General features: G+C 48.2%; 2 protein-coding genes across 2 annotated transcripts; one reads left to right on the top strand and one right to left on the bottom strand.

The window, feature by feature from the left end:
• Positions 1-5,689: 5,689 nt before the first annotated feature.
• Positions 5,690-6,502, bottom strand: LOC127336582 (norbelladine synthase). The gene is made up of 2 exons (XM_051363411.2): positions 6,127-6,502; positions 5,690-6,049 (listed from the first exon to the last, which is right to left on the bottom strand). The coding sequence occupies exons 1-2, from the start codon at positions 6,308-6,310 to the stop codon at positions 5,748-5,750; spliced, it is 486 nt and encodes a 161-aa protein (XP_051219371.1). The 5' UTR covers positions 6,311-6,502; the 3' UTR covers positions 5,690-5,747.
• Positions 6,503-18,595: 12,093 nt separating this feature from the next.
• LOC139835826 (uncharacterized) lies at positions 18,596-20,361 on the top strand. The gene is made up of 4 exons (XM_071825694.1): positions 18,596-19,076; positions 19,155-19,378; positions 19,413-19,494; positions 19,790-20,361. The coding sequence occupies exons 1-4, from the start codon at positions 18,911-18,913 to the stop codon at positions 20,359-20,361; spliced, it is 1,044 nt and encodes a 347-aa protein (XP_071681795.1). The 5' UTR covers positions 18,596-18,910.
• The last annotated feature ends 2,088 nt before the right edge of the window (positions 20,362-22,449 follow it).

Genomic DNA, 22,449 nt, shown 5'->3' with positions numbered 1-22,449 from the left:
GATTTACATGATCTCATGGTCGAAAGGACTTGGTAACTATGTATCGAAAGCTTATAGCAAAAAAATTAATGACGTGATCTTATGCTACGCTTAATTGGGTGTGTCCATTACATCATTCATATAATGACATAACCTTGTTATTAATAACATCAAATGTTCATGATCACGAAACCATGATCATCTATTAATCAACAAGCTAGTTATACAAGAGGCTTACTAGGGACTCCTTGTTGTTCACATAACACACATGTATCAATGTTTCGGTTAATACAATTATAGCATGGTATGTAAACATTATCATAAACACAAAGATATATTATAATAACCATTTTATTATTGCCTCTTGGGCATGTCTCCAACAATTTCTCCCCATGTCCATAATAATGAAATCAACATGTACATATGTCATATGAAATTCAACCATTACATATTTTACTTTACCTATAATTTTTTTGGTTGAATCATTAACAAGTAATAAATAAATAGAGAAATTTTCCATATTTTTTAGATTAAGTAATTCATATAGCTATTTTGATATGACAAAAACACTAGATCCTAAATCTAGAATGGCATGATGTGTTTCTTTGTCAATCGATATTAAAATCTTGGGGATCCATGCATCCACAAGCTTAGGTGGTATTATGGACTCATTATTATACCTCTGAATATTTTCAATGACATATTTAGCAATACAGGAAGCAAAACCAGCTTGATTAACATTAATAGTGGGATCTTTACCAAATTTATCAAGTATAACAATGAATTCATGCAAGCTACATTTATCAAGATCCAAGAGTGGTTCCCTAACTTCACTAAGAATCTTAACTTCTTCAATTTTCTTTTCCCTATTGTATAGCTTAAAGATTTCATGCCTATCATCAAAATCATCCTCAGGAACTTTAGCTTTTTCAAGACTTCCTATAATTTTTTACTTCTATGAGGAAACCATTTAGCATAACAATAGCATTTTAGGCTGTTAAGTTCATAAAGCTACCCCACTTTGATTATCAAGATACATTTTACATGTGTTTCCTAAAGCAATATAGAACAAGTATATTAGCATCCAATTCTTAAAACCACTTTCAGTTCCATATGCAAGCCCTCTAATTTTTTCCAAACATTTACTAGAAATTCATTTTTATTTTGCTTGAAGGAAGAAATAATTTCTATAATATGGCTTACTATTTCAGATGATCTGAATCTTTCTACTATTTCAGATGATCTGAATCTTTCTACAAAGGAAGATTTAAAATTAAACCAAGAACTAAAGTTCCCAGCTGGACATTTTAAAATCCAATCTATAGCTTTACCACCAAGAGAATAAGGAAAAAGTTTAACTTTTATAATATTATTGTTCGTGTTCCTCAAATTAAGAGTTTTGCACTTATCATTGAATATTTTTAAGGGTTCCATAGGGCAATCATCAGGTCTTCCATAGAAGAGATGTTCATAAATGAATTTGACTACTTTAGGATCAAATTCAAAAGACTCAACATGTATATCATTATCTTGAGGAAAATTATTCACACTAAAAGGCCAATGTGTCCTTCTTTCCATGATTTTAAGAAGATACTTACGATTACTTTTTATGTGTTTTTCATTTTTTAAGAAAAAGAACTAACCAGCAAAAACTAAAAAAAAGCAAACAAATACTAAAAACAAGACAAATAAAATACGATGAAAAATCTAAAAGAGATAAGAGAGCTCACAATGATGTTACCTCCCCAAACTTTGATGAGACACGACGCCAGAAAATTCTTGCACCAGCTGTGGAAGTTGGCAATAACTGTTGTGCAACTCTTTACAATTCCCCGACAACAGCACCAGAAAATGTCTAGCAGTTGCCGTGGGAATTGCATGCGCCAGAAAATATCTTGATGATGTTGGGACTCCAAGTGCAGAGTGTTGCGTCAGCAGAGTATTTTCCCCACAAGGGTGACTCAAGGATTTATATCGAAATCTCGGGAAACTGTACAAAAGAGTATACTCTTCTCTCTTCTTCTAACTATCCTGCAAGTAAAATAAAATGCATTGTGTGCCCAACTCCACCATGTGGTTGTCAAGCACAAGGTCTCGCCTAAGTAAATAACACAAGTAGAAATAAACAAGTAAAAACTAAACTAGATAAAATAACTAAGTAAAAAACTTTAAAGGGGTAGATTGTTTTTGGTGTTTTGGATGCAAATAAGAAAAGTAAATATTTTTGTATTTTCGAATTAAAATAGTACAGAAAATAGAAAAAAAAGGTAAAAGCAATATAAAGGTGTTTCTTATAATAAAAAGTGGACCGGGGTTCATGGGTTTATTTGACTATTCTCTCTCAAAGTTGCGGTGGACAAATAGCAATTCATCAATGAGGTATGAAGGTGCGAATAATAGTATATGTCAGATCAGAATTAATATGGGCATCACGTCCTAACATAGGGATGATGCAACACATCTCTCTTATACTCCACAATAAAGAAACTTCATCAATCTTGTATTAAGAATTAACAGAGCATAGAAATATAAATAAGTACTTTGACATGAAATTTGAATATCAATTATGCGACCATGAATAAACAAGATCATCACTATTGTCACGTGACGAACATAGCACATGCATTCACTTTATACCTAGTGAGGTAGCAAAAGAATGATAAAGCCATAATAGATCTTGAACATATTGTCACTATCCAATCACTAAACCCATGCTACTCCATCTAATACACACATCACCCAACACACGCTATTACACATATGTTTGATCAGAACAAATACTTAAGAGCAGGGTACATAATATGCATCTATCAATACATCTCACAATATAATATGATCAGATCTCATAAAACAATATCATAGAATAAGGATCTACCACATAGACATTCCAAATATGATCATAATCATGATAGGCAGCTCATATGGCACTAAGAACTATGAAGAACACGAGAGAAATAGATCAAGCTACTGCCACAAACCCGTATTCCAGAGGTGTACTACTCCCTCTTTGTCATGGTGATAATAATGAAGACGTTGGAGGAGGTGGAGATCTCTCCGGATGTGATCCTGGTGGAGTTTCCCACTCCAATCTTCTCTGCAGCAGTCTCCGTTTTCATGTTTCTGTGTTTATGTGGCGCGCTCCTCCCGAGAACTATCCGGGGTCATATATATAGTCGTTTTAGGGCAAAATACGTTGGTGGGCGTGGGCGAAAGAATCAGGGCAAACATACGATCGATGGCTGAAAGAGGGGGTGGCGCGCCCTAACTTACTGGGCGTGCCACCTGCCTCTTTCAGCCCTCAGGCCTCTCCAGGTGTGCTTCTAGGGCCCATGGTGATTCTCCCGATGAAAAAGTGACGCTCCAAAAATTCCAGGTCAATTTGACTCTATATAGGTCTCTGAAAGTAAAAAATACACAAAACGGGATTTTCTAGTTCTGCAGTGTTATAACCCAAATAAAGGGGATCATTGATAAATACCCAAAAATCAATGTAAAACATGGTATTATCACCATATATGTTGCAAATATGTGGAAAGTCAATATGATAAAGGACAAAGTTCATGTATACATTTTACATGCATCAACGCCCCGACTTGTCTTTTGTAGCCGGGATGCTTGGTAGATTCCAATCAAATCTAGGACTAGATCACTAGAAGGCCGCAAACAAAGTCTTGCACTATATGCAAGAAACAAAAGGTTACAGGCTTACATACAGAAGGTCCGATAACCTAGAAGTTGTTGGTTATTCAGATTTCGATTATGCCGGTTGTGTGGTAGTAAGAAATCCACGTCAGGTTTCATATTCACACCTGTTTGGGGGGGGGGGGGGGGGAGGGGGGCTATGTCATGGAAAAGCTCCAAACGAACGATAGTTTCTTCATCTACAATGCAAGGAGAGTTTATTGCATGCTATGAGACCACTGGACATGCTGTATGGTTAAAGAATTTTATTCCCCGACTTAAAGTGGTCGACATCATTTCAAGACCACTTCTATTATACTGTGATAATGAACCCGTAGTTTTTTATGCGAATAACAACAAGTCAAGTGATGCTACCAAGCACATTGACATTAAGTATCATGCTGTGAAGCATAGAATCCAGGATCAAACAACTAATGTTAAGCATATAAGTATGACTCGTATGCTTGCGGATCCGCTAACAAAAGGCTTACCACCTAGTATTTTTCGTGAGCATGTTGCCGGAATGGTATTACTGAAAGCCTTATAATTCTTGAATAATGGGACCACTATGAAAACCACTCCCAATAAGTAAAATGTTATCCATTTCGAGATAGGCTAGCATGCCATAAGTGTTGATGTTCAATAGCATTTTATTGGTTGTTGCAACACCTCACTTTGGTCTATTATTCCTATGAAGAATGGACAAATGATGTTAAACCTAACGATCAAGGGGAGAATGTTGGTTGACCTGTCAGGTTTAATGGAGAACAAAAGGCAGAATGAGTCATTCAAACTAATGATAAGGAGGAGGCCCACAAACCAACGTTCGTGACCACCTCGTACGCATCTGACGCGCCCTGATCAAGGGCAACAAAACCAACTCGATGATTTGGTCCCCTATCACCTGCACCATATAAAAGGGGGAAGCCTAGCAGCGATCGGATTGACCTCGTTCACTATCAAGCCACCTGCTTCCCCATGTTTCCATAAGCCCTACCGATCTAGGGAGAAACAGTAGCGACGTGACGATCAAACTACACTCCACCGGTGCCAGGGCAGTGCCGCTGGAGACCGGAGGGGGTCAGGAGGATCTCCGGATCATCTGCTTCGTCCACAACCTCTCTGCTTCACGCCTGCAACGAGTCGGCGACGATGGCATCTCCAGGAATTCGTAATGATGATCTCTACCCTCTCTGTTAATGTTCATTAGATGTTCTAGCTGCTGCTTTTCACGATCTTGTGCCACACATGAGGATTTAGACCTAACACATGGATCTCAAAATATCCCTGTATCAATTTGGGGCGATATTCATATGGTAAAACAAACGTGTTTCATGATTAATTAGTTTGATCTGGCTCGGTGCAAGGAAAATACACAAACGTGGAATCAGCAATTTATTTCTGTTGATGTATTGATACTGTTCGCTGTGAGATATTTCAGGAACTGCTCTGAGCGATCTTCTGCTCCTTAACACAGCCTGCATATTTCTCAGCAGTTGCAGCCAATCAAGCTCGGGGTGCGCTTCATCGATTTCATATTCAATAGTCGATCTTATCACGGAAGGGGCAGGTCCTTATGTGATCCTGCGAGTTATGTGCGACTTACCAAGGTTGCACACTAACCTCTCTCATTGCTCGGTAGTACATAGAATTTGTTTGTGTAATTATAGGTCATTGCATACTGAAAATATGGGGCTGACAGACTGAGATGTCACCCCTACAACATGACCAGTGTGGATAGACCACTTACGTTCAGAGACTGGCGTTAATATGATATAACCAACGTAAGATGCTATGTCGCCATCAATCTGAGCTATATGTTGTCTTTATGTGGCTTAACTGGCCGTAACCACAGAATGCCTATGCGTGAGAATCTTTTCCAAGTATGTGATGATACATCATGAAAGTTAAAGTACATTTCTAATCAAAAAAGGTTATTCCCAGCTTCATTATCAAAACAAAGTTGAGGTACATGGACCTCAAAAAAATTCGCTGGTACAGAATGTCTGTGCAAGGAAAATACCCAAAATGGTGGAATGAGCAATTTATTTCTGTTGAAATACTGATACATTTCGCTGTGAGATATTTCAGGAACTGCTCTGAGCGATCTTCTGCTCCTTGACATACCCTGCAAATTTCTCAGCAGTTGCAGCCAAAGGTGCAGTACTGACCATGGCTTCAAGCTCCGGGTGCGCTTCATCGATCTCATACTGAATAGTCGATTTTATCACTGAAGATGTGGGTCCTTTCGCAACGATCTCGAACCTGACCATGTAATAGAGGAACCCGAGCTTGAGTATGTCCCCGTCGATTGTTTCTGCCTCCTTGATGAATTTTTCGTTGTCAACTGTGATAAACTTCTCCTTGTAACTCTCCAGGCCAGGAATTCCTAGCAAGCAACAAACAATTCCTCTGTCAATATGTACCCATCAACGTCAGGATTGAATTGTGGTTTGAGAATCTCACCAGGAGGAAACGTCAGCTCCAAGATGGTGCCGACGCCCCCATCGCCGCTCACGAGCTCGACCTTTGCGAGGACTTGCGGGAGCAATTTAGGCAACAGCTCCGCCGCAAGGAGCGTGCCGTAGACTTCCCACAGCTCGGCGGCGGGAACATCGGCCTCGAACTCGTGACTCTGGCTTTTCCTCATCGCTCTTCCTTCACCGGTGCTGATGAACTGTGAGAAGTGGCAACCAAGCAGCTCAAGCAGTTCAGTTTGTTACTTGTGTGTACAACTGGCTAACTGTATTTATAGGCAAGTCAGGTATGAGAACTCAACACGGTTCTCAATCTTCAATCGGAATCTCAAATATTGAGATGCTACGGAAGCAACGAGGCGCGTACTTTTGGCTGGAGTTATCTTGTCATTGTTTTGCCAGAAGTAAACTATTGAGCGGTTTTCCTTGAAGGCAAATAATTTATTCGAGTGGTTTGCAGGCCTGGATTGTACTATACTATACATTTGGCCTGCCTGAACAAGTAAACAAGCCGATTCCCCTCTAATCCCCTTTTTTAAAGAATGTATTCCCCTGTGAGCACTTGGTCTTTCCTGACATATCTGATTCGTATTCTTGCCTTTGTCTCTGCTGTTCGACAGTTTATTTATTTTCGACAAAGTTTGACAGTTTGTTTACAGCGGCTTTGCTATCTTTTTTTTGTAAGTTATAATGTAATTCTCATGTGATGGCCGGCTGCCATTTACTCGTTAATGACTGTTGTCAACTCGTCTTCCGACAAAAATGCAGGTGCATGTACCACGGTACTGCAAGATGCTGTGCAAGCTGGACTGGCCGACAATGTCAAAATTATTTGATTGATTCGTTGCAACGATTTGGTGTGTACTTTCTCATTGATTCTTGAGAGATTTGATCTAAGAGCAAGGATATACTCGCCTATACAATGTTGGAGGGCCTGTCCTGGGTTCATCAGGAATCCCAGACGGCTGACGCCGAAAGCAAATTCCTTTGCTTAGTTTTTTTGAATGGCTGTGTGCATCTTATCTATGCAGAGATTGAGTGTAATTGATTTTCATAAGTAATAAAGCGTCTATTATAAAAAAAATCCGTTCCATAAAGAAAAAAAATACTTGCAACAACTTTAACACATACCGCAAATGGGACGGAACCGGAAAACTTCGGCCATTTTCCAGTTGTTGTGGCCCATGTAGATATTGGAAGACGCCCCGACCCAGAAACATTTATCCATCGTATCCGATAGAACCCCGGCTAGCCGCTATATATCATCTGCCACGACTAATTTAGGGTTCCAATGCCACACCGCTCCGCCACGATCTATATCTCTTGCTCTTCCAATTCTCTAACCCCCAGCGAGCAATCAACGGCGCGATGGCATTCAACACCGGATGTGGTCATCGCCAGTGTAGTCGTCCAACCGAGGAGGAGGCGAAATCCTGCGCTGCCATAGATCGTGCTAGGTGTGGGCCCGCGGGGCCCTATCGTGGCGGATGATAGCCTTCCCGGCGTGGGACTATTTTGACGCCATCAAAGTTGCGCGCGCGGAGAAGCCACCCATGGTGTTCCCGGCAAGGGTGAACAATGTGGAGGTGGATGGATCCTGTGCCCCGCCACCTGCGCTGCTAGTTCCGCCTGCACGGGCCGTGGAGCCATGGCATTCGCGACAGGCGCATGCCCGTGGTGCCCAATCCCGGAGCTACCCGGGGGCATGGCGCGACCCCGGCTGGGAGCTCGTTCAGAACATGATGTTCCTAGAGTTCAATCTATGTTGTATGTTCGGATCCGTTGTACACCTGCGTGGACGCAAGGGATGCGACGAGAGAGAACCTTCGGAACGTGACATTGCGTCGCCGCACCAAGGAGGCGGGGGGGGGGGGGGGGGGGGGGGGGGCATGACACAACCAGAGGGTGTTTCTCAAAAGCTTCCACATCTAGCACGGCTTCGTGCATCCGCCGCATTCCCGCTCCAACTACGACGTGTTGGTCCTATAGTGAGCACCGCACACGCCGCCTAGTAGGTCTTCATGCGAATATACCTAGGGTTCGGTTTGGCGACGTAGGGCTAGGGTTAGTCCATCTAAAAATATTTCCATTATCAATTTTGTTTTTTTAGAATCATCAATTTTGGTATATGTTCTGTCACCCGAACCTTTGTGTAGTGTATCTTGCACCCCGATCTGAGTTATACATGTTAGAATTACTAGTTGAATGCCCGTGCGTTGCTACGGCTTCTATGTTTTCTCGCAGCATATCATTGCAATACATATATAAATTCATGTGTATGAAAAAACCAAATATAGTATATAGCAAACCCCATAAAATTTTACCTTGCTTGAAGTATATTTTGATAATCGATATAGTTTGCATCTTAAAATATGAAATAAACACTCAACTAATTATTTTCTATTAAAAATATTTACTCTTCGATTCCTTAGATATTGACGTACAACGTTTGGGATATTTTCTTCATGTTTGTCAAAGTTCTTCATTTCACATGTGTTTTAAGATTATTCTCAAGCCCTTGCAACTTTTATATGAGAAAAAGATATTAGATATTGAGGCGAACACAATGTCAAGAGAAAATAAAATTTGATACACACTTTGCAGATGAGTGAGGTCACTCCAACTCATTCCAACAAGTGAGTCCAACACTTGTATCAAACGATTTTTTTTTTGCATGGATGACAAGTAAATAACAATGTGTCCTGCTAATGTTTATGGGAAGAAAGACCTAAAGTAAATATTATAAAACTAAAGACACACATATTTATATATTAAAAAAGATTGAATGAGATGCATCGTAGTCGGTTAATTTTGACCATGTCATGCGTTGTTGAGTGCCAATGCGTTATCATGGCCTACATAGCTTATCTACTTTCAGCAGGACTGCCATCTCCACATCCTCATCGTCAACCCAACCTATCTAGTTTCAAAATGAATCCCATCACCCCGTTCTCCTTATCGATCTCAAGCTACCTACCATTAAAATTCCATCACCGCTGTCTTTGTTGATTGCCGGCTATTAATCATAAAATTCACCCAAGCTAAACTGACACCCAAAAACATTACAACTACATATTCACAAGGGGGTCAATGAATGAAGATGCATATTTCACATTTCATGGTTCGAATTGTCAGTTCAAAATATTTCAGATCTTGGTCAAAAAAAGGAGGAACCATCATCATTTAATTTTGTACCTTAAAAAATGAGTCAAACAGCTGCGCAAAAATTATCTGGATAGAAGATGTGAGACAATCCCAATCAGTAGTTACACGACAAGCATCCACCAAGAAAAGATTTTTTTCACACACAATATGTGGATCTTTAGTAGTAGTGATAATATTCTCTCATTCTTGTTGTTCCTCACTGTCTACCTGTCTACCTGACCCTCTCCTCATATGCTGCCACAACAAAAATAAATAAACAACAGTAATAGTTCACTACAACAACCAATTGAATCAAACCTGATGGCAATTCATAAAGCTGTCAATTATTTATTGTGGAATCCAAAAAATAGTCTTGAAGAAAAAAAATTGCTACGCAAAGAAAGAGTGTATATAGGGAATCAAACGGTATTGGCCAATGGCCAAGAGCAACATTAGAAAAGCAGAATCGACATAGTCACTCATTTTCATAGCCCATGACTAAGATTGCACTCCTTCCTCAGAGTTGTGGAAGTCTAGCAAGTTTCCACAATAATTTCTTAAGATTGAGAACATAAAGTTACCGGAGTTATAAACACAACCAATTAAATCAAACAAAAGAAATATTTTTTTATCAAACATGGACCTACCAAGTCACACAAGGCATAAATTCACAGCCATTGGAAAGATCTACAGTCTAACCATATGACTTCTATAATAATAGCACATAAGGGTAGATCGATCTAATTGTTTAGGAAATAAAAATAAAATGAGATTTGACATGGAAAAAATTGCTTGATACGGAGTAGCATTCAATGAAAAGAAGCAGCCATCCCACCTTGCTCTCACATGGTTTTCTATACGAGAAATGTTACTTCGGGGTGTGAGCGTCGGACATTTGGAGTTAATTTGGAGTTCGAAGGTGTGCATGTTTGCGCGTATTTAAGTTTCAAGTATTAGATATGTCTATTAGGCTCTCAATTTTACTATTTCAGAAAAGCTGCAATATTTATTCAAAGATCTGGTACTGTCAAATATCAGTCAGGTGCATTCCAGGGCAAGATGATTAAAATGTCATTATAAATTCATCTCGAATAAATGAGGATGTGCACACCTGAAAGAACATCTCTCACATTATGTTTTGTGTGTTTGATGTCAATGTATGTGATACACTAATGTTTGTTTAAGTGGTACAGGGATTATATAGATACATTTTCATGTGTGTTGGATGTGATCAGTTCTGTCAAATGGAAGCAGCAAAAAGTTCATCAGGTCGGATAATCCGGGTCGGATATTGTGGAAATATCCGGCCCCCATTTTTGGCTAAGGATTTGAAGAAAAACAAGTCAGTATAGGGGCCGGACATTTGCCCGGATATTGTCCCGGTTTTGTCCCAAGACTGGAATATCCGGGCTGGACATTTGGGAAATATCCGGCCCCCTCGATTTTGGCTAAGGACCTAGAGAAAAACAAGTCTGGTATGGGGCCGGACATTTGGCCGGACATTGTCATGGTTTTGTCCCTGAGGCCGGATTATCCGCGGGGGGGGGGGGGGATTATCCGGCCCTTACTTAGGCCGGAATATCCGGCCCCCCGGAAGCTGCAACGGCTCAATTTCTGGGGGGGGGGGGTATAAATACCCCCCTTCTTCTACCTTGGATGCTTGCTCAATCATTGCACAAGAAATCTGCCAAGCCACCTCCATTAGAGTCACCTCAAGAAACACAAGATTTGCAAGATCTCCTTCCCCCCCCCCCCCCCCAACCAAATCTCTTGATCTTTGGAGATTCGAAGGAGAAGACACCGATCTACATCCTCACCGAAGCGTTTCTCATTTCCCCCTCTCTTGTTTGAGGGATCTCATGCTAGTGTTCCTTTTTGGTTCCCTAGTTGATTTGTGTTGATGTGTTGTTGTTGATTGTTGTATTGTTACAGATTTGGGAGCCTCCAATTCAGTTGTGGATGTGTGCCCCAAGAACCTTGTAAAGGCCCGGTTTCCGCCTCGAGGAAATCCCTTAGTGGAAGTGAGCTAGGCCTTCGTGGCGTTCCTCACCGGAGATCTGAGTGAAGCCTTCGTGGCTGTTGGTTTGGCTTTCGTAGCAACCACACTCCTCCAAACGCAGACGTACCTTCTTGCAAAGGAAGGGAACTACGGGAATCATCTCCGTGTCATCGCGTGCTCCACTCTCGGTTACCTCTATCCTATTATATCTCTTATATTGCTTAGCTATATCTTGCTTAGTTGATTGCCTTGTCATATAGGTAAATTCACTTAGTTGCATATCTAGAGAATTTACCTTTGTGCCAAGCCTAAATTTAAAAAGAACTAAAAATTGGTTAGCACCTATTCACCCCCCCCCTCTAGGTGCGGCATACGATCCTTTCAATTGGTATCAGAGCCTCGGCTCTTATTTCGGGCTTAACCGCCTAAGAGTATGCCGGACGATGGACCTAAGGATGGGGAGGCTCAGATGGTCACCATGGATGATATCAATTCGTTGAGGTCATCCATGGATTCTCAAATGGCTTGCATGAGACAGATGATTTCTGAGCTTTTGGCTCCGCCCCGTCCCGTGCCTCCCACCAAAGAGGATAATGCCACGGATGCGTTAGGAGTGGGTGATGCTTCGGTATTACCCTCCTCTACCACACCCGTGGAGGGTGATAACATAAACACTATCAAATCTACCATTGCATCTCCTAGGGGAACTAGTGGTGATGAGAGCTACAATCGTGTACCTCCACCTTTCCAATCACCCGATATACCGGTTCCCCATCCTCATATAAACATCCGGGGTGACCCACCTAAGTTTTCCGTTAATGATTACGATACTTGGCAATTTGAGTTTAGCTCTCATGTTCGCAGTGCCTCCAATGAGCTTTGGAGAATCATCGTGGAAGGCTTCAAGCCTTACAACCCCGACAAGTTGACTAGAAGAGAAGCGGTTGATAGTCAACTCAACAACACCGCCTTGCACATGATTCAAACTGCTGTGGGGACAAAGGAGTTGTCTCGTGTTCGGCATTTCACCACCGCCAAGGATGCTTGGGATGGTTTGGCCGCGAGCTGCATTGGAAGTGAGAGCACAAGAAGGAACAAGTATAATGCTCTTCGGAATAAAGCCGAAGGATTCATGAGGCTTCCGGATGAAGATCATGAAGACATGTATGGAAGACTTCTCACCGTTGCCGGCTCCTTCCGGAATGTTGGAGCCACTCACATTGATGACTCTTGGATCAAGGAGAAGTACATTGAGTGCATGATGCCATTTGAGCCTATTGATGTCAAGACTCTTGTCGGAAGAGAATGCTATGCCTCTCTCACCTCTCAACAAGCCGTGCACGAGATGCAAGCTCTCAAGGTGCTTGAGCAAAACTCTCATGATTCCCGCAATCGTGCCATTGGGATGACAAAAGGGTCCAACCTTGCCTTGGTGGTCAACTCCGTGGAAGAAGTGATTCCTCAAGAATCTTATAGGGCATCTTGGAGCATGACCTATCCGGAAGACTTGGAACACCACTACCATGACCACATGGCGTTCCATGCAAACACCTTTTGGATTGATCCTTTGATAACCCACAAGTATAGGGGATCGCGGCAGTCTTCGAGGGAAGTAAAACCCAAATTTATTGATTCGACACAAGGGGAGGTAAAGAATACTTATAAGCCTTAACAACTGAGTTGTCAATTCAGCTGCACCTGGAAAAGCACTAGTAACAGGGGTGATGTGAAAGCAGCATTAATATGAGAGCAATAGTAATAGTAACACGGCAGCAGTAGCAATAACACAGAGGCGATGGCACCAGAAAATAGTTGATACTACTTCCAATGACATATAGAACGAGTATATGATGATGAGGGATGGACCGAGGTTCCCAGCGATCTACACTAGTGGTAACTCTCCAATAACTAGTGACAAGTGTTGGGTGAACAAATTACAGTTGGGCAATTGATAGGATTGATAAAGCATTAAGACAGAACATCAATTCATTAATCATGTAGGCATGTTTTCCATATATAGTCATACGTGCTCGCAATGAGAAACTTGTACAACATCTTTTGTCCTACCAGCCGGTGGCAGCCGGGCCTCAAGGGAATCTACTGGATATTAAGGCACTCCTTTTAATAGAGCACCGGAGCAAAGCATTAACACTCGGTGAAAACATGTGATGCTCATACCTACGCCTTCCCCTCCGGTTGTCCCAATTTCTGTCACTTTGGGGCCTTCGGTTCCGGACATAGACATGTGCATACAACTTGAAGATACAATCTAAGCAACAATTATAGAGCTTAAATCTAAGATCATGCCACTCGGGCCCTAGTGACAAGCATTAAGCATAACAAGATTGCAGCAACAATAACTTCACAAACTTTATAGATAGACTAACCATAATGTATCATCCATCGGATCCCAACAAACAAAACACCGATTACATCAGATGGATCTCAATCATGTAAGGCAGCTCATGAGACCATTGTATTGAAGTACATGGGATAGAGAGTACCAACTAGCTACTGCTAGAACCCGTAGTCCATGGGGGAACTACTCACGGAGCATGATGGAGGCGGTGGCGTCGATGGATATGGCTTCCGGGGGCACTTCCCCGTCCCGACAGGGTGCCGGAACAGAGACTTTTGTCCCCCGAATTGGAGTTTCGCGATGGCGGTGGCGCCCCTGGAGTCTTTCTGGAGTTTCGTCAAAAGGTATCGAGTTTTTAGGTCGAAAGGGCTTATATAGGCGAAGAGGCGGCGCAGGAGGGGCAACAGGGTGCCCTCCCCATAGGCCGGCGCGGCCAGGGGCTGGCCCGCGCGGCCCTATGGTGTGGGGGCCCCAGGCCTCCCCTCTGACTCCCCTTCGGTGTCCTGGTCCGTCTCGGTGAATTATGATGTTTGGTCTTCGTTTCGTCGAATTCCGAGAATATTGCCCAAACAGCCTTTCTGGAACCAAAAACAGCAGAAAACATGAACTGGCACTGTGGCATCTTGTTAATAGGTTAGTTCCGGAAAACGCATAAAAACATTATAAAGTGCGAGCAAAACATGTAAGTATTGTCATAAAACAAGCATGGAACATCAGAAATTATGGATACGTTGGAGACGTATCAGCATCCCCAAGCTTAGTTCCTACTCGTCCTCGAGTAGGTAAATGATAAAAAGAATAATTTCTGTAGTGACATGCTACTTACATAACCTTGATCATACTATTACAAAGCATATGAAATGAATGAAGTGACTCAAGGCAATAATCTATAGTTGCTAACAAATAGATAACATATAGCAAAACTTTTCATGAAGAGTACTTTCAAGACAAGCATCAAAAGCCTTGCATAAGAGTTAACTCATAAAGCAATAAATTCAAAGTAAAGGCATCGAAGCAACACAAAGGAAGATATAAGTTTCAGCAGTTGCTTTCAACTTTCAACATGCATATCTCATGGATAATTGCCAACATAAAGTATTATGATGAATGCAAATAAGCAAGTATATAAGAATCAATGCATAGTTGACACAAGTGTTTGCTTCTAAGATGGAAGGAAGTAGGTAAACTGACTCAACATAAAGTAAAAGAAAGGCCCTTCGCAGAGGGAAGCATTGATTGCTATATTTGTGCTAGAGCTTTGGTTTTGAAAACTGTCGTGGTATCGTCACGGCATATGCCATAGGGTGGCTAATCGAAGTGGTTCCTGAGGGATCTCACGGCGGTATCCGGATGCGGGTATGGGCACGAGCGACACGGCGACGTACCCAGGTTCGAGGCCCTCCGATGGAGGTAAAACCTCTACTCCTGCTATGAGTGTATATGATGATCACACGATACAATGGTGCTCCTAGAGCTGTGTCCGGCTGCTCCTGAGAGGCTAAGGGAGACGATGGTCTCTCTCACAGGGCAGCTCTGTAGGTGGGTGAAAGTAATAAATGATCGATCCCCTGCACGAGAGGGGGTAGTGCGGCTTATATAGGCACCGGCACTTTACATATAAGACCCTATAGTTTACTGGCCGGCTTGGCCGGCTCCGGCTTCCGCTCCTTCCCGAGGCGGTGACGTCAGGAGTGGTTGAGGCATCGTGGCCTGTCCCATCCGACTGCCACGGTCAGCGGTATGGAGAGGAGGTGTCCCTGTCTCCGTCAGCCACCGTGAGCCGCACGGATCGTCGTAAGCCCTGACGGCCTGTCCGGCGCGTGGCACTATTGCTCCACAGTGCCCCGCGCTTTACGGAAGATGGAGTCAGCGTGGACTTTGGGAACCCGGATCACCAACCCGGTTCCTTCCAGTGCAAGACTCGCCAGCCTCGAGTCGGTCTAAGGTACAAACCCCAGTCGGATATGGCTTGTAGAAGCCGGCCCAGCTACAGCATTGGTGGCCGCAGCCAGGCCGACTAGGACCTAGAGCCAACCGGCTTCCGGACCAGCCGGCCACGGCGCCAGCCGGCTGCTCCTCAGCCGGCCTTTGCCGCGAGCCGGCCGGTGGCCAGCCGGCTGCTCCACGTCCATTGCCCTATCCGGGGTCTTCCCCCCGACATTAGCCCCGAAGCCGGCAAGGTCCTGCGTTTAGAAGGACCTAGGCAGGTTTTCCGGCTTCTTGAATATATTTGACGGCACTTGGAGGGGCCGATCGAGGATTTCCTTTCAGCCGGCCGCGCCTCATCCGGTTGCTCCTGCCGGCTGCTCCCAGCCGGCCGCTTACACTTGTATAGTTTTTGCTTTCTCGCAAGATCTGATGGCGTCTCCGCCTTGCTGACGAATTTTGGTTCGGATGGAACTTATCGTCCGGCTCCGGCTTGCGGCGCGCCGGAGTCTCCGCCGCCTCGGGCCCTGCGCCCGACTTGACTGGTCTGACGCCTGGCCTGGCGGTCGGTTCGTCTGGTCACATCAATGTCCCTCCGGATCCGGTGCGGTAGTGGGCGACGTGGTGTGGCCGTTTCTGGTAACGGTAGCGGTCGTGGGAGGAGTTACGGCGCAGTAAATCCGGAGACGTGGCCCACGTCGGCCACTTGGAGGCCAACCGCCCGCCGCGGTCGTCTATAAATGCCGCGGGGGCGGTATCGAGGCGGCACTTGCCCCTTTCTTCCTCCTCGCGCTCCTGCCTTGCTCCTTCTCTTCACTCGAGCTCTTCGCTGCTCCGACGCCATTCCTCTTCCGTTCTTCTAGCGAACCTCAGCGAGCGGTTGCCCCGACGATCTTCCGCCGAGCTGCCGCCGCAAACCCGCCAATCCGGCGCCACGGGGCCACGCGCATCGACGGCGCGCCCTTCTCCACCGCGATCTCCTCCGGCGAGGAGCGGCTCTTCTTCGCCCTTCCGCCTCTCCTGGACCTCCTCTTCTTCTTCGTCCTCGATGGCCCAGCCGAGCGGCTCCTGGAAGGGTTCCTATATGCAGGAGGACGACATTGCCCGGCTCGTGCGCCTCCACCGCATCCCGGCGGGGGTGATTACCAGGGCGCCGGGCGCGGAGAAGGAGCCTCGGCCGGAGCCCGGCGAACGCGTGGTCTTCGGCGCGCATCTTGACCGCGGATTGGGTCTGCCGGCTTCCAACTTCTTCCGCCGGTTCCTCGACCACTTCGGCCTGCAGCCGCACCACCTGCCGGCCAACGCCATGATCCTCCTCAGCTGCTACGTGGCCTTCATGGAAGGCTACGCCGGCTTGTGGCCGGACGTGGAGTTTTGGAGCCGGCTCTTCTACATCAAGGCGCAGACGACCGAAGGCCGCCTGAGGACCTGCGGCGCCGCCTCCATCTATCCTCGCACGGGTACGTCCTTCCCGCGGATTCCGACTGTCGATTCTGTAAAGAATTGGCAGATGTCTTTCTTTTATGTGCGGAACGAGAGCCCGGCCTTCGACCGGCTCAACCTGCCGGAATACAACCCGGCCCCGCCAGTCGGCCGGATCAACTGGGGCAACAACCCCAAGTCCTCGGACCCGGACGCGGAGGTGAACCTCCTGTGGGACTTCCTGGGAGAGTGCGTCGCGGAGGGCCGGCTGAGTGCCGAGGACCTCCTCTGCACCTACATCTCGCGCCGGGTCATACCGCTCCAGTGGCGCGTCCACAAGATCGGCCATATGTCCGGCCGGCTCGACCCGACACGGACGTCGAAGGTGGAGCTCTCCAAGTCCCAGGTGGCTCACCGGGTGAACAACATCACCAAGGCCAACATGCCGGACAACTGGAATTGGGGCTGCCGCCTTACGGCCCGGGAGCAGCCGCCTGAACTGGTAAGTTTAACGTTTTTGCCGTCTTCCGGCTTGCGGCTGCGTGGCCGACTTGATATTTATCTTGTTGTTTTCAGCTTTTCACCCGCCAAGGCATCGAGGATGGCGACTTGGCGACGAAGGTCTGGACGCCGGATCACATCGACCCGGCTGACCTAGCCGGCGACCAAGCCGGCGACGACGATCTGCCGGTGGTGCAGGATCAGGGCGGCCAGGGGGAGCATAACCCGCCGCCCTCGCCTGAGCATGAGCAGGAGCAGGAGCAGGAGTAGGAGCAGGCGGAGCCGGCCCAATCCGGCACGGGGCCCATCCCGGCGGTGCCTCTGCGCGCGGTGCCGCCTACGAGCACGGCGACTTCTGCGCCGAAGGGGAGGAAGCGGGCCGGCGTCGGGTCTACGGCCGCTTCGGAGGCGAGGGCCAAGAAACAGCGCCGGCTGGCGCCCAAGAAGGTCCCGGAGAAAGCCGGGTGAGTTCTTTTTCCTTTGTTGTTTGATTCCTTTTCTTTCCTTCCTCTCTGTACTTATCTTTTCTTGCTTGTTCAACTAGGGCCGTGATTAAGTTTACCCAGGGAGGCGGCTCTCGGCAGGCTCCTCCCGTCACGTCGCCGCTTCAGCGGCAAAGGAGGGAGCCAACCCCGCAACCTTCAGCACGCGCGCGCACGCCGCCGGCTGCTAACGTGCCGCCGCGGCCACGCCACCTTCTCGCGGGGCGTCTTCTTCGCCGCGCTTCTGCGGCGCTGGCGGCGGAGACCAGGGTCGATCGGCGCGCCGGCCGACCCTAGACGACATGTTCCCGCGCCGCGCCCCGTTTGTGGAGCAGGCAGCCGGAGCCGGGCAGGGCATGCCATCTGCGGGCTGGAGCTGGAGCTGGTGGGGCTGCGCCGCCTTCGACCGGAGTCGGCGGGCCCGCGCCCAACGTCGTGGTGCCGGAGAGCTCCCGGAAGGAGCGCCTCAAGCGCCGGATGCGACGGCTCCCACCGGGCCGATCGCCGACCGCGCCGCCTCCAGCCGGAGCCGACGAGGAGGGAGCCGACCGGAAGGAGCCGGCGAGGGAGGAGCCAGCGCGCTCGAAGGACGCCGACTCCCGGGCGCTGGTAAGGACGAAGGGCCCGCCGGGCCCAACTGAGGGCCTTCATGTGGCCAAGGGGGCCCGGCTGCTGCATGTGCCGTCTGCCTCTGACTCCAGCCTTGGCTCGGCTGGCACCATGGAGGCTGCGTGGCACAAGGCGGATTCTTGCGAGGTGTTCAACCGGGAGGGACAGCCTGGTGCGGCGCCCATGAAGATGGTCTTCTCCGGCTACCGGGCCAGCCTTAAGAACAAGGCCGCCGAGGCCCTTGCCCAGCTAGCAACACTGGAGGATGCTGACAAGGTAGGTGTCTTCTTGTTTTTGCAATTTTGTTATTATCCTGGTAGCCCTCCGAGGCATGGTCCGGCTGCTTGGAGCCGGTCCGGGTTTCGTCTGGATATCTGATTGTTTCTTTCAGGCGGTTACGGAGCGACGCACCGTCTTGTACAACAAGGTGGTGACTAGCTACCACAAGGCCAAGATCGAGCGAGCCGGCTTGGCTCGCGAGCTGGAGGCTGTCAAGGGTGAGGCCTTCTCTCTTTTGACTTGCTTTTCCTGTGAGTTTCCTTTTTTACTGACGGCCCATTTTTGCCGGCTTGCAGCTGAGGCCGCCCGGATCCCGCAGCTTGAGTCGGACCTCCGAGTTGCCCGCGCTCAATGCGCCACAAGTGAGGAAGCGAACCGGGCTGCTGCCGCCAAGCTGAAGGTGGCTGACGGGGAGCTGAAACGGCTGCGCCTTCTTGAGGCTAACCATCTCAAGGAACTTGCCGCCCTCAAGAAGGAACAGGAGGAAAAGCTGGAGGGTCTGAGCAAGCGGTTGGAGGAGGTGGAGCGGCAACGGCTTTCGCTCCAAAGAAGAGGTGACCACCAAGTCCAACGAGCTGTCGGCCACCGCCAAGCGGTGGTTGGGGGAACTTAGCGCGCTCGACCGCGGCTTGGCGGGTGAGTCTTTTGTCTTATGCCTTCCCTTTTGCCGGCTTTCGGCCGTCGGCTGCCGGCTTAGGTTGGCAGCCGGCGGCAGAAACTTGACTTTCGAAATCTCCATCTTCGGGCTGGGGGCAGTCGGTTCTTGCCGGCTGCCGCCAGGCTTACTTTGGAACTTCGGAATCTCCATCTTCAGGCTGGGGGCAGTCGGATCTTGCCGGCTGCCGCCAGGCTTACTTTAGGACTTCGAAAATTTGCATTTTTCAGCTTATTTCGGCTTTGATGGCTTCTGACATGCTTTTCTTCTATGCAGCGGCCTTCCCTGAGGCGCAGGAGGAGGCGTTAGCGGCTGTTGGCAGGGCGCGGGAGGATCGCCGGCAGGCCACTGGGGAGCAGAGCTCCGACTGCTTCACCATGGACGACTATCTGGCGTCCATCGCCGCCCGCGTGGAGCCGGTCACCAAGCTTGGCTGGGAGCTGCGGAAGGCGGCGGAGGAGCTGGTCCGACTGCTGTGGCCGACGGAGACGCTGCCGGAAGATCTCTCCAATCTCATCGCTTGGCTGGACAGGGCTCCCGACCGCTTCTTGGACTGGAAGGAGTCGGCCACGCGCGCCGGAGCCGATATGGCGCTATCTTTTGTGCTCTCCTGGTATAACGAGGTTAGCCTCGACCAGTTGGAGTTCCGGCGCGCCGACGTGGAGGACAAGCTCCCGGCGGAGAACAAGACTGCTCGGCTTGCCCGCGCCTGCGCCATTGCCGACTTCGTCGACAAGTCCATCTTCATCGCGGACCCGAATCCGCCGTCTGACGACGAGGAGGAGGAGGCTGAGGATGAGGAGGCGGACGACGTGCCCGAGGATGATCCGGTCAGCCGGCTCTGCTGATGCTCCTCCGGCTGGTCCTGGTCCAGCCGGTGCTTAGCTTCTACCTGTCTTTCGATTGTTGCTTTTGCAAGACAATTCGTTAAATCCCCGGGATGCCGGGTGCATATGTAAGACAATATTATCGCCCTTTAATTATGTCACACTTTAATGTGTTTGTTAATCATTTTGCGTGCCGAGTTGCTTTCTTTCGACTCGTTCGCTTTTTCCCATCCGCCCCACTCTTTGGCTGTGCCCTTGCCGGTCGTACGTCCGACTTGCGATCCGTCGCCGGATCAAGAGCGGGCCGCTGGGTGAGGGCGACAGTATTTCAGTCGACCGAGCTGAATTCGGCAATCCGGCACTTTTATGAAAAGTTGCAAGTCAATTCGCTTTTACTCTTTCCCTTAGTCGTTTTTCGCGTGCCGGCTCCCTAGGCCTTACTCCCGCCAGCCGGACAGCCGGGTTGCGGTCTGTAGCTGGATCGGAAGCCGGCTGTCGGAAACCGGATCACGTTACTGAGCCGACCGCGTGAGAGGGTTCAAGCCAATTGGCGAAACAAGGTAAAGTACGCGAAAAACTTGTCGGAAACGGCGCTCTCGGCGCAAGCTTTTTCATAACTTACAAAAGGGATACAAGGGATACATACATTCCTGCTCTCATGTGTAAAATGGGCGGAGTAACCTGACATTCCAGGGACGTTTAGTCTCCTCGTCAGCCTTGTCCGGCTTGTTTTTCTTAGCCTCTTGGGCATCTATGAGATAGTAGGAATCATTGCCTACTGCCTTGCTCACGATGAAGGGACCCTCCCATGGGGATGACAGTTTATGCTTTGTCCGGCTGTCCATTGGATCAGTCGGAGCACTAGGTCTCCTTCTCGGAATGCCAAGGGCTGGACCTTCCGGCTGTGATAGCGTCGGAGGCTTTGCTGGTAGATAGTAGATCTAGACTCAGCCAGCAGCCGGGCCTCTTCGACCAGGTCAACTCCATCTTCGCGAGCTTCTTTGGCTTCGGCTTCTGTGTAGAGCTTGATCCTTGGCGCATCATGCTCGATATCAGTCGGCAGGACGGCTTCGGCCCCGTATACGAGGAAAAATGGTGTGAAGCCGACTGAGCGGTTTGTCGTTGTGCGCAGGCTCCACAGCACATTGGGCAGTTCTTCGATCCAGCAGCCGGCTGCTCGCTCGAGCGGCTCCACCAGTCGGGGCCGGATGCCGGCTAGGACTAAGCCGTTAGCCTTCTCCACTTGTCCGTTGGACTCTGGGTGTGCCACAGAAGATAGGGCCATCCGGATCCCCATTTCCCCGCAATAGCGAGAGAAGATGCCTTGGGAGAAGTTGGTGCCGTTGTCGGTGATGATGGTGTGGGGGTAGCCGAATCTCACAATGATTTCCTTGAGGAATGTGACGGCTGTGGACCCGTCCAGTTTCTTGATTGGCTTGGCTTCGATCCACTTGGTGAATTTGTCAATCATCACCAAGAGATGTGTCATGCCGCCTCGCGCTGTTCTGAATGGGCCTACCATATCCAAGCCCCATACGGCAAATGGCCATGTGATGGGGATGGTTTTCAAGGCGGAAGCCGGCTGGTGTCTGCTTTGCGAAGCGCCGACAGCCGTTGCACTTCTTCACCAAATCCTCTGCGTCTCTCGAGCGATCGGCCAAGAAACCGTGCCGGAAGGCTTTGGCCACTATGGCTCTGGATGAGGCGTGATGTCCGCACTCTCCTTGATGGATTTCTCGTAGGAGTTCAATCCCTTCAGCCGGCTCGACGCACCGCTGGAACACCCCACTTACGCTGCGCTGGTGGCCAGCTGGTGGTTGATGATGGTATAGGCCTTGGCCCTTCTCTCAATCTGCCTGGCCTGGACTCTATCATCAGGCAGCACACCGTCGGTGAGGTAGGAGAGGAATTCTTGTGCCCATGAAGGTACGCATCTTATCTTGAATACGCTAACCAACAGGGCCTCCTGCGTGGGAGCTTCCGGGTTCGACTGCATGGTCGCCGGGTTCGGCTTGCTAGCCGGCGGGTTCGGCTTGCTAGCCCCCGAGTTTGGCGATGAAGCCCCCGGGTTGGACTGAGAAGTCCCCGGGTTCGGCATGGTAGCCGGCG

The sequence above is a fragment of the Lolium perenne genome, chromosome 2 (assembly GCF_019359855.2).
Source record: "Lolium perenne isolate Kyuss_39 chromosome 2, Kyuss_2.0, whole genome shotgun sequence".
Classification (NCBI taxonomy): Eukaryota; Viridiplantae; Streptophyta; class Magnoliopsida; order Poales; family Poaceae; genus Lolium; species Lolium perenne.
This window is presented reverse-complemented; position numbering and strand designations above follow the sequence as displayed.

What these genes read in the sequence shown, in the direction of transcription:
- LOC127336582 (XM_051363411.2), bottom strand. Translation starts at nt 6,310, where the DNA reads ATGAGGAAAAGCCAGAGTCACGAGTTCGAGGCCGATGTTCCCGCCGCC. An exon ending in GGAGCTGACGTTTCCTCCTG is followed by an intron (nt 6,050 to 6,126) that starts GTGAGATTCTCA and finishes GTTGCTTGCTAG; the next exon opens with GAATTCCTGGCCTGGAGAGT.
- LOC139835826 (XM_071825694.1), top strand. Translation starts at nt 18,911, where the DNA reads ATGGTCCGGCTGCTTGGAGCCGGTCCGGGTTTCGTCTGGATATCTGAT. An exon ending in CGAGCTGGAGGCTGTCAAGG is followed by an intron (nt 19,077 to 19,154) that starts GTGAGGCCTTCT and finishes GCCGGCTTGCAG; the next exon opens with CTGAGGCCGCCCGGATCCCG. An exon ending in GCTCGACCGCGGCTTGGCGG is followed by an intron (nt 19,495 to 19,789) that starts GTGAGTCTTTTG and finishes TCTTCTATGCAG; the next exon opens with CGGCCTTCCCTGAGGCGCAG.